Source organism: Carassius gibelio, chromosome B4, assembly GCF_023724105.1.
Source record: "Carassius gibelio isolate Cgi1373 ecotype wild population from Czech Republic chromosome B4, carGib1.2-hapl.c, whole genome shotgun sequence".
NCBI classification, from domain to species: Eukaryota; Metazoa; Chordata; class Actinopteri; order Cypriniformes; family Cyprinidae; genus Carassius; species Carassius gibelio.
Window position 1 is genome coordinate 27,674,166 of NC_068399.1, and position 12,635 is coordinate 27,686,800.

General features: G+C 43.5%; 1 protein-coding gene across 1 annotated transcript in view; it reads right to left on the reverse strand.

The window, feature by feature from the left end:
• Positions 1-3,306: 3,306 nt before the first annotated feature.
• Positions 3,307-12,635, reverse strand: part of LOC127956227 (low-density lipoprotein receptor-related protein 6-like) — a 27,959-nt gene continuing 18,630 nt past the window's right edge. Inside the window, exons 13-23 of the mRNA XM_052554031.1 lie at positions 9,805-10,007; positions 9,532-9,731; positions 9,095-9,285; positions 8,769-8,978; positions 8,561-8,686; positions 7,406-7,642; positions 7,215-7,325; positions 6,812-7,042; positions 6,591-6,727; positions 5,812-5,909; positions 3,307-5,740 (exon numbers count right to left, since the gene is read on the reverse strand). Coding sequence (XP_052409991.1) covers positions 5,440-5,740; positions 5,812-5,909; positions 6,591-6,727; positions 6,812-7,042; positions 7,215-7,325; positions 7,406-7,642; positions 8,561-8,686; positions 8,769-8,978; positions 9,095-9,285; positions 9,532-9,731; positions 9,805-10,007 — 2,045 coding nt within the window. The 3' untranslated portion in view covers positions 3,307-5,439. The remainder of the gene's footprint in view (positions 5,741-5,811; positions 5,910-6,590; positions 6,728-6,811; positions 7,043-7,214; positions 7,326-7,405; positions 7,643-8,560; positions 8,687-8,768; positions 8,979-9,094; positions 9,286-9,531; positions 9,732-9,804; positions 10,008-12,635) is intronic.

Genomic DNA, 12,635 nt, shown 5'->3' on the forward strand with positions numbered 1-12,635 from the left:
CAAATAAAATACGTCACCGTTTGATCTCAACGTCTCTGTTTATTGTCTCTTAACATTTCCAAAACCGCCAAAAATTTATTCTGAGATCGCATATGCAACGCGCAGCTCAGCTGCGCAATTATACTGTTTGCTTAACTAAATGAATAGCATAATTTATATATACATATACATATACTTACACACAAACTGCATATTGTAATTTGAATTAATAAAACTACTAACACAAAAATAACATATTGAAAGGTCTGCTGCTGGAGACTTGCCATTGGCTGTTGTATTTGAATAATTAATGAGGTAGGTCTTTGCAAGGTTTGGGTGCTGTTTTGGGATGTTTTAACAGTCATTTATGAATATAATTATATTTAAAATTATGTTCTGTGTAATAATGCGTTGAATAATGAATCGTCTGAATCATTTCTGAAGGTAATGTGTTATGCATGTTTTTGCACCGGCGGCGTCGGGACCGTCAAAAATCGCTTTTGCAGCTCTGCTCACGACGCTGCAGAAAGATTCGTGAGCGCTCAGACGCTTTGACGTACATCGAATGCTTATTTAGTATTAGAAGTGGCCACAAAGCAAAGAGACTTGTTGATCTCATGCAGACAAACCAAAAGGAGGTTAATGTTAAAAGTTAATCTCATTAAATGTTGTTGTGGACGAAATATTAAGATCCTTTACTTAAAATGAACGATCTCAGACACCTTGGTCCACGTATCACTTTTAATTATTTTTTTATGTCCCTGTACGCAAACAGGGACACATCATAGATTACTGCAAACGCGAAACGGCAATAATCAACCTGTCCTCTATTGTGCTTGGGAACTAATGTGATCGGAGCTGCGTCCTCTGGAATCCTCTCAAGCGGTTGACTTCTACGTTCCGATTGGTTGCTGCCCAACCGCGTCATAGCTCATTACCATAAAGTTGCCTTGATTTCAACTCTGCTCGACGCTCTCAACGGCCAAGTCGCGCCGCGCCGCTCCTCGCCGCTGCTCAATGCTGGTTTACATTGAAAATGAATGACTTCCGGCCACTTTGACGCTCTCGACGCCGGTGGTGTGAATGCACAGTAATGCAAGTTTGGTTAATTGTTCTGTGCTTTACGTTTAGGGGGGCACAAAAAGTCATTTGGGGGGGGGGGGGGGCACTGCCCCCCGATGCCCCCCCTTGACGACGGGCCTGGATCGATATTATTTCTGAGGCATATATACATTTCTGTAAGGTGTACTGTATCTTTAAACAGAAAGTAACAGATGATCGGTTTACTTGAACTGAGGCGCTAAAGCGATCTGTCACGACACATTCTCTGACGCCAAAACGGTATTGTCTGAATTTTGTAATAAAATAGACAGAACTTGAGAGCTGAGAATTTTAAATGCAATTTATATAGATCAGTGAGTGGTGGCATATTACAGCTAGAATATCCTAACTTTTTGAAACAAAACAATGCAGTAGCCTCCGTGTATCATTACATTTTTGTCTCACCTCAGCAGTCAAGTCCGCCCTGCTGACGTCTTCACTTAAGTCTTTTGCCTTCCAGCAAATAATTTATTTATCTTGACACATTTGGTGGCATCTGCCTCAAGTGCTTGTCGTTTTCTCTCTCTCAACCTTCGGCCCCTCATTTACGCCTAGATATTTTATTATTTAACATATTGAATTTCGTCGCAGTTGTAATGGGCCGCTTTTCAAGGCTATAACTTGATTCTGATTGGCCAATGAGCAGTGAACACGTCACGTCTCGCAGCTCGCATCAGCATCATGCGCACGCGTCGTTTTATCTGTTCTTTATACTGCTTTTTGTAATGTTTTAAATAAATTATTGTGACTAACGTAAAAAAAAAGCATCTTGCGGCTTCATGAAAGAGACACGTAAGGCCGGAATTGGACTGTACAAAAATATACTTACGAATATATTTGCGATAAATAATGATTTAAAAACAAAATACATAACGCACCGGCCCAACCAGACCGCGGCCCACCGGGAATCTCCCGGTAGTCCCGATGGCCAGTACATGCCTGCATGTAAGTGAAGGGGCTGCTTCATTGAGGATTGTTGCACTGCAGCTGTCTTCTAGTCATGTTTCATTTAGAAACATAAAATCCAGATTGTTTGTGGTTATAAAGTCATTGATTAGAAATGATTTATTTCTTAGTGAGTGAATGTTTAAAAGTGATAGCTTGATGGCAGTGCTTTGTGTCTTTACATCAGTCTTAGTTTGATGCATAATAGGCCGCAGATTAGATGAGTTTGCCCTTCGGCTTGAGAAGGCCTTAGACTTTCTATCACGTGATAAAACTGAAATAGAGAAAGCTACAGGCACACTGGGTTCCCGCTTGTTCTGTAAGCATTTGTGAATGATGCGGTTATTATAGCGGGGACCCGACACATATCACTGAGAGCTGCTATCAGTTGTTTTTATTATTACAGTTTTTAATGTATTTTTGATCAAATGAAAGCAGCCTTGTTGAGCAGAATATATATATTAAATGTTAAACTATAAAGCTGGAAAATACTGCAAGTCAAACGCTTCTGCTGCAGATGTGTTCATGTTAGAGTCCAGCAGGCGGGAGTGACACGTAAACTCTGCAGAATCATGGGTAATGTAGTTTTAAAAGAATATGGCAGTTGAACATAAATGTAAAATTAATCAATATAACGCGGGCTATCTGCTTCAGCAAAGCATAAACCATCGATTAACATCCTCGCGGCTCATAGTAGCTATCATCTAAGGTTTATAAGTTAACTTAAGAAATATGAAGAAAATAAATCATTTGTTCTTCTGTTTAACTCGATATTAAACGCACTAATAAATCATAGAGAAGTTTCGTTATTTCTAATTACAATTCTATTTATTAAAACTCGTGAAGATGCTTCGCACTCCACCGAAATGTTACTTTAGTTATGGATGGGCTCTTCTTTAGCTTTTGTTTTATGATTTTAGTTTTTGCAAAAAAAAAAAAAAAAAAAAAACGGTATTTATTATTACGCATTTAGAAGTCATCTTTTTAATAGACTTAACTGTAATAATGATGTATCTCATACATGTTGACCAATAAATATCCAGCAATACATCATAAACATGACTGATTCACGGCTAGGGTTCATGACCTTATCTAACCTTTGCAATGAAGCACAGAGTAAAACTTGTTGAAAAGTTTGCAGACACATCCACGTAGTAAAACGTGTTACAAGCGTGATGACGTGAAACATTAACAAGAACCAGTCATCTCCAACACATTCAGAAACGGACAGACCGGAAGTACAGTCACTTCCGCTTCATTTCAGCTGCAGCAACGAAGAAATGAAAAGTTCACTCAGTTTTATTAAAAAAAAGAAAAAAAAAAGAATTTCATTTGTCACATCAGCTTCGAGACGCAACTGAAGCTGTACACATCCGGTTTGTACAATGTTTTACATGAAAGCATTGAGTGAGTGAAACATGACTGATGAGAAACCAAATGTTGGTCATCTGTGAACACATCCTCGCAAAGCACCATGGGAACTAAAAACCAGCAACAATGACCAAAACCTGCAGTTATGAAAGTGAAACATTTAAAGTGATTCTGTAGTGAATTAATCGGCTCACTCTTTCAAAGTGCTTTAGACATTTCCCTACAACTCCAGCACACGGGGTCAGAGGTCAAACTCTGCCACGAACACTGCACTGATGAGTCTAACTGACAGTGACCACCGGCTGCTTCCTGTACACGGATCCTCACACACACACACACACACACACAATCTGAACCGGTCCTGTAAAGTGCAGTTAAGAAAATGGAAACGCTGGTGTGAGCAGAATCATAAAGGAACTAAAAACATGGCATTACCCAGAAGCCCTTGGAGATCGGGAAATTAAAGGGAGGTTTGGGACATGAGAGATTTGGAAAAGCTGTTTCTGACACACATCTGTGACTGAACTGAAGCTGCTTTCGTGAACATGGAGACGATCTGAAGGCAGCGTGTGACACACACCAACACAATTAGGACTGATGCATGCTGGGTAATACAGGAAGTTTGTGCTGGTGAGTCTCCCTTTATAAAAGCTCAAGAAGAAGTGCTACACAGAAACAGATGCATTATGGGAAACTTAACAGCTGTAGACACTAGAGGAACTTGCACACTTACACACACACACACACACACTCACTGGCGGGGCGTAACAAGACAGCAGAACTGCAAGGACATGAGGATGAGGATGATGAAGATTCTTCTTTATAGCTTATAAATACAGTATCTACACAGTATATGGTACAAAAATAATTGACCTTTTGTGGGCACTGAGATTTAAAAAAAGTGAAAAATGGTTCCAAGCGTCTTGTAAAAAGCGGTCAGGCACGAGAAGTGGTCCGTGATTGTGAGCAGTGCGGATCGCATCACTTCCTGCTCGTTTCCTAAAGCGCCGCTGAAGTTCGTCCGCATCTGTGACGTCTCCAATACAAAAATAGTAGAAAAATATGAGTACCATCATTGAGTTTCAGGTCACAGTGTGCTGCTGCTCCGAGCCTGCAGGGGGCGACGGGCCGCTCCATCTATTTGGCATGAACACGTTTGATTCTAAACTCCTGGATTAAGGCAACGCATCACGTCAGTGTGGATTTAATAAAATTTTCTCTTTAAAAATTTTTTTTTTTTTTTTACAAATTTCTTTTAATACAAAGCTCTATGGCATAACCAATAAACACTGTATAGAAAATATATAAATATGCTTTCTTTTTCTTTTAAATGTACAGAGAGCCTCCAGACCGAGACAGACACCCACGTGTCAGAGTCATCACGCCATCAGATGTGTACACGGATGCCATGGGCGGGGCTTACATGGTGGGCGGGGCTTACACTTCAAAAACAGATTTTCTTGATATGTTTGTCGTTTTCTAGTATAAACATCTAAACAATCTTGAATCAGTGGCTTAAGATATTCAGTCTTGTTTTCTGAAAAAAGTAGAAAAATTGAGTTAGTGTTTGCTTAAAACAAGCAAAAATATCTGCCAATGCACCAAGAAAAGTAATCTTGTTTGGCCTTTGAATTAAGATAATTTTTTGTAAAGTAAATGCATCTTGATTCAAATTTTTTTTTTTTTTTTTATGTTTATAACAGAAAACAAGACAAAATTATTAATATATATTTTTTTCAGCGTATGCAGGGGGGCTCGGAACTAGTCAGTGTAGGCGGTGCTTACTGTGGGGTGGGTGGGGCTTTAAGTGGTGGTAGGCGGGGCACAGGACAAATACATGAAGGGTGGGGCTTTGTGAAGTCGAGGGCGGGGCTCATGGCAAGGCTTCCACTGTGGTAGGAGTGACTCAATGCGTGTGGGGCGGGGCTTACACAGCAGTGGGCGTGGCTCAGGTTAAATCCGTGCAGGGCGGGGCTTACGCAGCGGTGGGCGGGGCTCAGGACGAGTCTGTAGAGGGCGGGGCTTATGCAGCAGTGGGCGGGCTCAGGACGAGTCTGTGCAGGGCGAGGGTGGAGGTGGGTACAGGTGGTGTGAGTAGCTGCGCTCTGTGAAGGGCGAGGGTGGGCAGCTCTCACAGTTCTCCTCTGCAGACAGGTACTGGCTCCGAGGGGTGGGCGGCGGCGGCAGCGGCTCAGAGTCGTAGTTCAGGTCACTCGTGTAGCCCTTGACCGCGGCGCTGGACGCGTGCGGAGCTCTTCGGCCCGGGGTGTAGTCGCTGTCACACACGTCTGTGCTGCAGGGCGTCGTCGGGGGGGCGAAGTGACGGTAACTGTACGGTCTGTAGCTGTAAAACACTCCAAGTCAGACACAGAATCACAATCACTAGACATCCGTGTGACGCGTGCGGTCCGTTACCTGTACGATCGGTGCGTCGACGGACTGTTCGAGGAGTAACCGAACTCCATCGTGTACTGTGACCTCACTGTGGCGGGAGACGGGGGGGGATTCAGGATCTGGAATCATGGGACACAAAACACTCATTATAAAAGATGCTGACATTTACAACCACAGATTCAAAAATTAAACAGAATACAATTATAATAAATTATTATCCAGGGTTTCTGCAGGATTTTTACACTAAAATTTAAAATGAGTGTGAAAAACAAGATTTACAGTTCAATCTCTCATGAAAACAATGTTTTTTAAAATTCACATTTCATCCTTTAAAGCATTCTAGAAAATGGGTGAGTCAAAAGTATTATTAATTCTATTAATTTAAACAATCATCAATATTATATCACCATATTTAAGGCATCATCTTATTATCGATCCACCAGTTCATATGTACAGCTCTGTGTCTGCACTGCACCAGATATATTACTGTTTCAAGACTTTTTAAAAACCTGCGGGAACCCTGTAATCTAAAATAAAACAATAAATATAATAAACTGAATATTTATTTCATATAAACATACTGTGTGAACTGAAGTTAGTTTATATGTACTAATATCTCAAGAAATAAGAATTAAAGCTCTATCAATAATGCTGAAAATCAGGCAACAAGCAGATCTATATTTGTAATGTGATAATATTTTTCCTCTTCCCTTCCAGGGATGTTCATTTTAACCAGTTTCATTTCATTTTATTTTCAACATTCCTTCAAGACTTTATACTTTAATCAGACCCAGACTGACCGGAGGGAAGAATGTGCCCTTGCTGCTGGACGAGCTGCTGGACGAGGCTCCGGTCACATGTGCTCGGTCATACGGAGGACCGCTGCTGCCTCCCATGATGCTCAGCGAGCCGATGACCGACTTCCCACGAGACATGCCTGAGAGAGAGAGAGAGAGAGAGACACACAGGTCAGCAGGGGTCAGACACAGGTCAGGTGTACGGCGCGGTGTGCTGCGGTCACCTGGCAGCGAGCCGGTCAGAGAGCCGGGGTGAGGCACGTATCCCAGAGGCACCGGCGCCGGCCCGTGCACCACGAAGTCATTGGTCATGGTCTCGCCGTCGTCCTTCATCTGAGGACACAGGACACGCTGGCACACGAAATACACGGCCCCCACCACGAACAGCACCATCACCACCCCCACGATAGAGCCGATGGTGTTCGAGGGAGAGAAGGACGGCTCTTCTGTGGCGTCTGAGGAGGAAACCACAGCTCAAGAACAAGGACAGAGGAGACAACACTTCAGTAAACCCCCCCCCCCCCCACACACACACACACACACATCTCCATCAGATCACGTCTGAAACGGCTCATTTCCTGGAGAACAGATCAGGAGTCTGCTGGAAATCAAGACAGAATCACGTACAGCAGCCGATCTCGTCAGAGTTGTCCGTGCAGTCCGTGTTGTGGTCACACTTCTTGTGCCGCCCGATGCACTGGCCGTCGGTGCAGGTGAACTGATCCACGGGACAGAGCACTGCAGAGACAGACAGGAAGTGTGGGTGAATCAGGCAGGAAGTTGCTGACAGCCGGCGAGGATGGGCAGGCGACGGTTACCTTCACACTGGTTCTCGTCGGATCGGTCCTGGCAGTCGATCTCTCCGTTGCAGCGCAGAGTAACGTCCACACACTGCTTGCTGTCGCACTGGAACTGGTGTTCGGAGCAGACGGGACAGTCTCGCTCGTCACTGCCGTCGTCACACTCAGAGAAGCCGTCGCAGCGCCAGGCCTGAGGGATGCAGTCCACCTCGCCGGACACACACGAGAACTGCTCCGGAGAACACGTGGGCGGCTCTGAGGAACACACACTATATTCATCACTGGTTCAACTGGATTTCATTATTAGCATTCGTAGCATTATTGGAATATATCACAAATGCACTTTATTATTTATTATTTGCTGAAACTGTGATCCTTGGTGATTCATACAGTGCAAGTCAATGGCTGAATGAACACAGAATGAATCCCAGAGGCTCCTGATGATGTATTGAGTTCTAATGAAGTGAAATGTTGTAAATAATGTTCAGTTTCAATCGTTGTGCTTTTGCATTATTGAGACACTGTTTTCCAAATGAATGTTGTTCAGTGCTTTGACGCAATGTATTTTGTTTAAAGCACTATATAAATAAAGGTGATTGATTGATTGATAAGAACTCAATATATCATCATGTGTTGTCTGATGTGCTTTTTTTGACTTGCACTGTATGAAAGATCGCCTGAGGGGGAGCAAATGAACAGATTAGCACAATGATTCCTGTACAACTCTGAAACTCTCTTGACGTGTCGTCAGCTGTAGCTCTCTAGGAGGGAGATTATGAGTGTGTGTGTGTGTGTGTGTGTGTGTGTGTACCTCCGCAGGAGAGCTCGTCCTGCAGCAGCACCAGGTGTGTCTCTGTGTGTGTGTGTGTGTGTGTGTGTGTGTGTGTACCTCCGCAGGAGAGCTCGTCCTGCAGCAGCACCAGGTGTGTGTGTGTGTGTGTGTGTGTGTGTGTGTGTGTGTGTGTGTGTGTACCTCCGCAGGAGAGCTCGTCCTGGAGCAGCACCAGGTGTGTCTCTGTGAGTGTGTGTGTGTGTGTGTGTGTGTGTGTGTGTGTGAGTGTGTGTGTACCTCCGCAGGAGAGCTCGTCCTGCAGCAGCACCAGGTGTGTCTCTGTGTGTGTGTGTGTGTGTGTGTGTGTGTGTGTGTGTGTGTGTGTGTGTGTGTGTGTGTACCTCCGCAGGAGAGCTCGTCCTGCAGCAGCACCAGGTGAACGGGACAGGAGCAGCGCGTCGATCCGTCTCCCTTCACGATGCAGATGTGTGAGCAGCCGCCGTTCTCAGAGGTGCAGGGGTGTTTATCTGCAGACACACACACACGAACACACACATGAACACACGCCCCCAGACACTCTACCCATGATGCTCGGCGAGAGCTGCTCACTGTACTCGTCCATGTGGAGCTGGCGGACGGCGTGGATGTCGCTCAGAGAGGCGATGCGCGCCTGGATCTTGGTGCGTCCCTCATGTGTGATCTTATGGATGCGCTCGATCATCTGCTGCTGCCGGTCGATCCAGTACAGGAAGTTCCCGAACACCGTCAGACCCACCGGCTGCAGGATGTTGGAGTCCTCGATCACGATCCGATTGGCTCCTGCAGGAGAGAGGGGAGTGGTCAGGGACTGAGGGGCGGGGCCAAGGAAAGTAGTCATGTTGACAGTGAGGACTGTTGATCACATCAGTGCGTGACCTCTGACCCCAGGACCTCACCGGACAGGTCGCTGCTCTCGATGCGCCTCAGGTCCATGTCGGCCCAGAAGAGTTTTCCCAGCTCGTTGTCGACGGCCAGAGCGACCGGCTTCCCCAGATTACTGAAGAACAGCACCTCGCGCTCCGTCCCGTCCAGAGCGGCGCGCTCGATCTTCGGGGAGCGCTCCTGCAGATTAGTGAAGTACATGTACCTGCGGAGGAGTGAGGACACACGGACACAACTCTTCATCTGTGATGGTGGTGAACAAGGCAAACAAAGGATATATGCACTAGTTTGCATACATTTATAAACATTGCATAAAGTCCGGTTCATAACTGTTGTTTGTTTGTGTTGAGAAAAACCTCTTCAAAAGTTTGAAATGTACAGATAAACCGTTAAGTGTTATATCGGCACTAATCTGAAAGAAGAGGTGATGTAGAAGGCAAACACGGCTCACCCTCGCTCAGGATTGACCACGATGGCGCGCGGTCGGTCGTGTTCCCCGCGCAGCACCACTCCGACCCGGGAGCCGTCTGTGCGCGTCACGTTGATGACGTTGGTCAGTTCGCTGGTCCAGTAGATGAAGCGGCTGTAGACGTCGATGCTGAGGTCGAAGGGCTGCAGGCCGAGGCTCGCGCCGGACACCACCGTCACGCTCTGAGGAACAACACAAGAGCATCAGACCAGAGCAGAGCAGAGCAATCCCAGCAGCCCCTGGGCCGCGCCTCACCTGGTTCCCGTCCTGCTGCGCGCGGCGGATGGCGTTCTGCTTGGAGTCGATCCAGTACAGCTGGCGCTCGAGCGGGTCGTAGTCGATGGAGCGCACGTTTCTCAGGCTGTGGATGGGCAGCATGATGTCAGGACTCTGCAGCTCGTCCATGACCATACGATTGATGGCCGTCTTCTGACTGAACAGCAGGAAGGATGTGGGCGCTGGCACACACACACAGAGAGAGAGAGAGAAAGAGAGAGAGAGACCTTTAACCTTTCATCATCAAACAGAGAGCATCTGCTTCCACCCTACACCTAAACTAAATTTCAATACAGTTCACGTTCAGGGTGGTGTGGGAGAACAGTAAATGGTGAAGAGGTTACATGATCACTGCTGCTTCAGTGTGAGTGTGTGTGCCTCTCTCAATTCAATTCAATTCAAATGAGCTTTATTGGCATGACTTGCACAGTATTGCCAAAGCATTGTACATTACATGAATAAGGAATAAACAATTATATAATACATAAAACAAAAACAGATTTGTAAAATAATTAAGTATATGTATACTTTCTCCTTTTTTTCTTCAAACGAGAAACAAGTAAAAGACAACAACAAATAACAAAAAAAAATAAAAATAAAATAAAATAAATACAGTACTATGGAAGCATATGGGTAGCATTATTCAGTTTGGGATGTAATATGCAAAATGACAATGCAATATGTAAAATGGCAATGCATTTCTGTATTTACATTTACATTTTCCAATACATTTGTGCAACGTTTGGTGCAAAATGAAAATGAAAATTAAATTACATAATTTTCATTTGCCATTTACTACACCAGTTTTAATATGTAAAATGAATATTAATTTTAACGCTTTATAAGTTGCAAAATTAAAATTAAAATGTATTACAGAAATGATTAGATATGTCTAACATGTTGAAGCAAAAACTGTGGCAAAATGATCATTTAAATGCTATTTTTCTTAATTGCATTAACACTCACAGTCAAGACACTTACGATTGCATTTTCATTCGGTGTCCCGCAATAAATGTAGCAAAATTCAATGTGCACATTGAAAATGCATTCCGAGCCGATCACGTGTCCCCGCCCTCGCGCCACGTCAATCATTGTGTGAACAAGGCGGGGCTTACAGAAGGTCAGAGACTCAAATCTCAAGGAGCGGATTCAAGTGAGACAAGATGGACAAGACAGTTGGTCCGTGTATGTTTTGATCATTTCGGTTTATGGCTTCAATATTTCATTCGCACTTGTGGGCGGAGCTGAAACGCTGCTTTCATCTGATTGGTCGAATCGGATCGGTTTTCATCTGACAGCCTTCAGCTCTGTCTTTTCATTCTTTCAGACAGAATAAGAGTCAGTGCGAGTGAAGCACTGTAATGTCTGAAACCACCGCTCACTGTTAATTAGCATAATGTTTGAATCAGATGTAGCTGGGCACATAATTCGTGCTGCTGAGACCTGCAAATTATTTTCTAGGTTGTAGTATTGTATGAATATTGTCCCACTGATAAATACAGTGCAAATAGTTCTGTCTATAATAGTTACATTTCTAAATAAAAATAGTAAAATTAGCTCTATGCTGCTCAGTGCTCCTGTAGCCTACCCCAGAGCGCCCTCTCGCGGCTGTAGACGGTAATGTTTTCTCTTGGTCCTGAATAAATGCGACTTATAGTCCAGTGAGATTTATATATGTTTTTTTCCTCGTCATGACGTATTTTTGGACTGATGTAACTTATACCGAAAAATACAGGTAACATTATTATTATTATTTATTATGAGAGTAATTGACACAGACTAGAACTTTAATGTTTCACCCAATTCAGCTCAGATCTTCAGACTCGTCTGACTAGTGTTGCTTGTATAACTGGCCAGACTTACCTTCCCAAAAAATCCTATTTAATTTTATTTCATAAATTTAACTATATTTATTTCCACTTTACTGTTATCCAAAGGGACAGAACTATTTGCACTGTTTTTATCAGTGGGACAATATTCATAAAATACTACGACCTAGAAATAATTTGCAGGTCTCAGCAGCACGAATTATGTGCCCAGATACATCTGATTCAAATATTATGCTAATTTACAGTGAGTATAGTTTCAGACATTACAGTGCTTCACTCGCACTGACTCTTATTCTGTCTGAAAGAATGACAAGACCCAGCTGAAGGTGGAGCGATTACACCAATCAGATGAAAGCAGCGTTTCAGCTCCGCCCACAAGTGCGAATGAAATATTGAAGCCATAAACCGAAATGATCAAAACATACACGGACCAACTGTCTTGTCCATCTTGTCTCACTTGAATCCGCTCCTTGAGATTTGAGTCTCTGACCTTCTGTAAGCCCCGCCTTGTTCACACAATGATTGACGTGGCGCGAGGGCGGGGACACGTGATCGGCTCGGAATGCATTTTCAATGTGCACATTGAATTTTGCTACATTTATTGCGGGACACCGAATGAAAATGCAATCGTAAGTGTCTTGACTGTGAGTGTTAATGCAATTAAGAAAAATAGCATTTAAATGATCATTTTGCCACAGTTTTTGCTTTAACATGTTAGACATATCTAATCATTTCTGTAATACATTTTAATTTTAATTTTGCAACTTATAAAGCGTTAAAATTAATATTAATTTTACATATTAAAACTGGTGTAGGAAATGGCAAATTAAAATTATGTAATTTAATTTTCATTTTGCACCAAACGTTGCACAAATGTATTGGAAAATGTAAATGTAAATACAGAAATGCATTGCCATTTTACATATTGCATTGTCATTTTGCATATTACATCCCAAATTGAATAATGCTACCCATATGCTT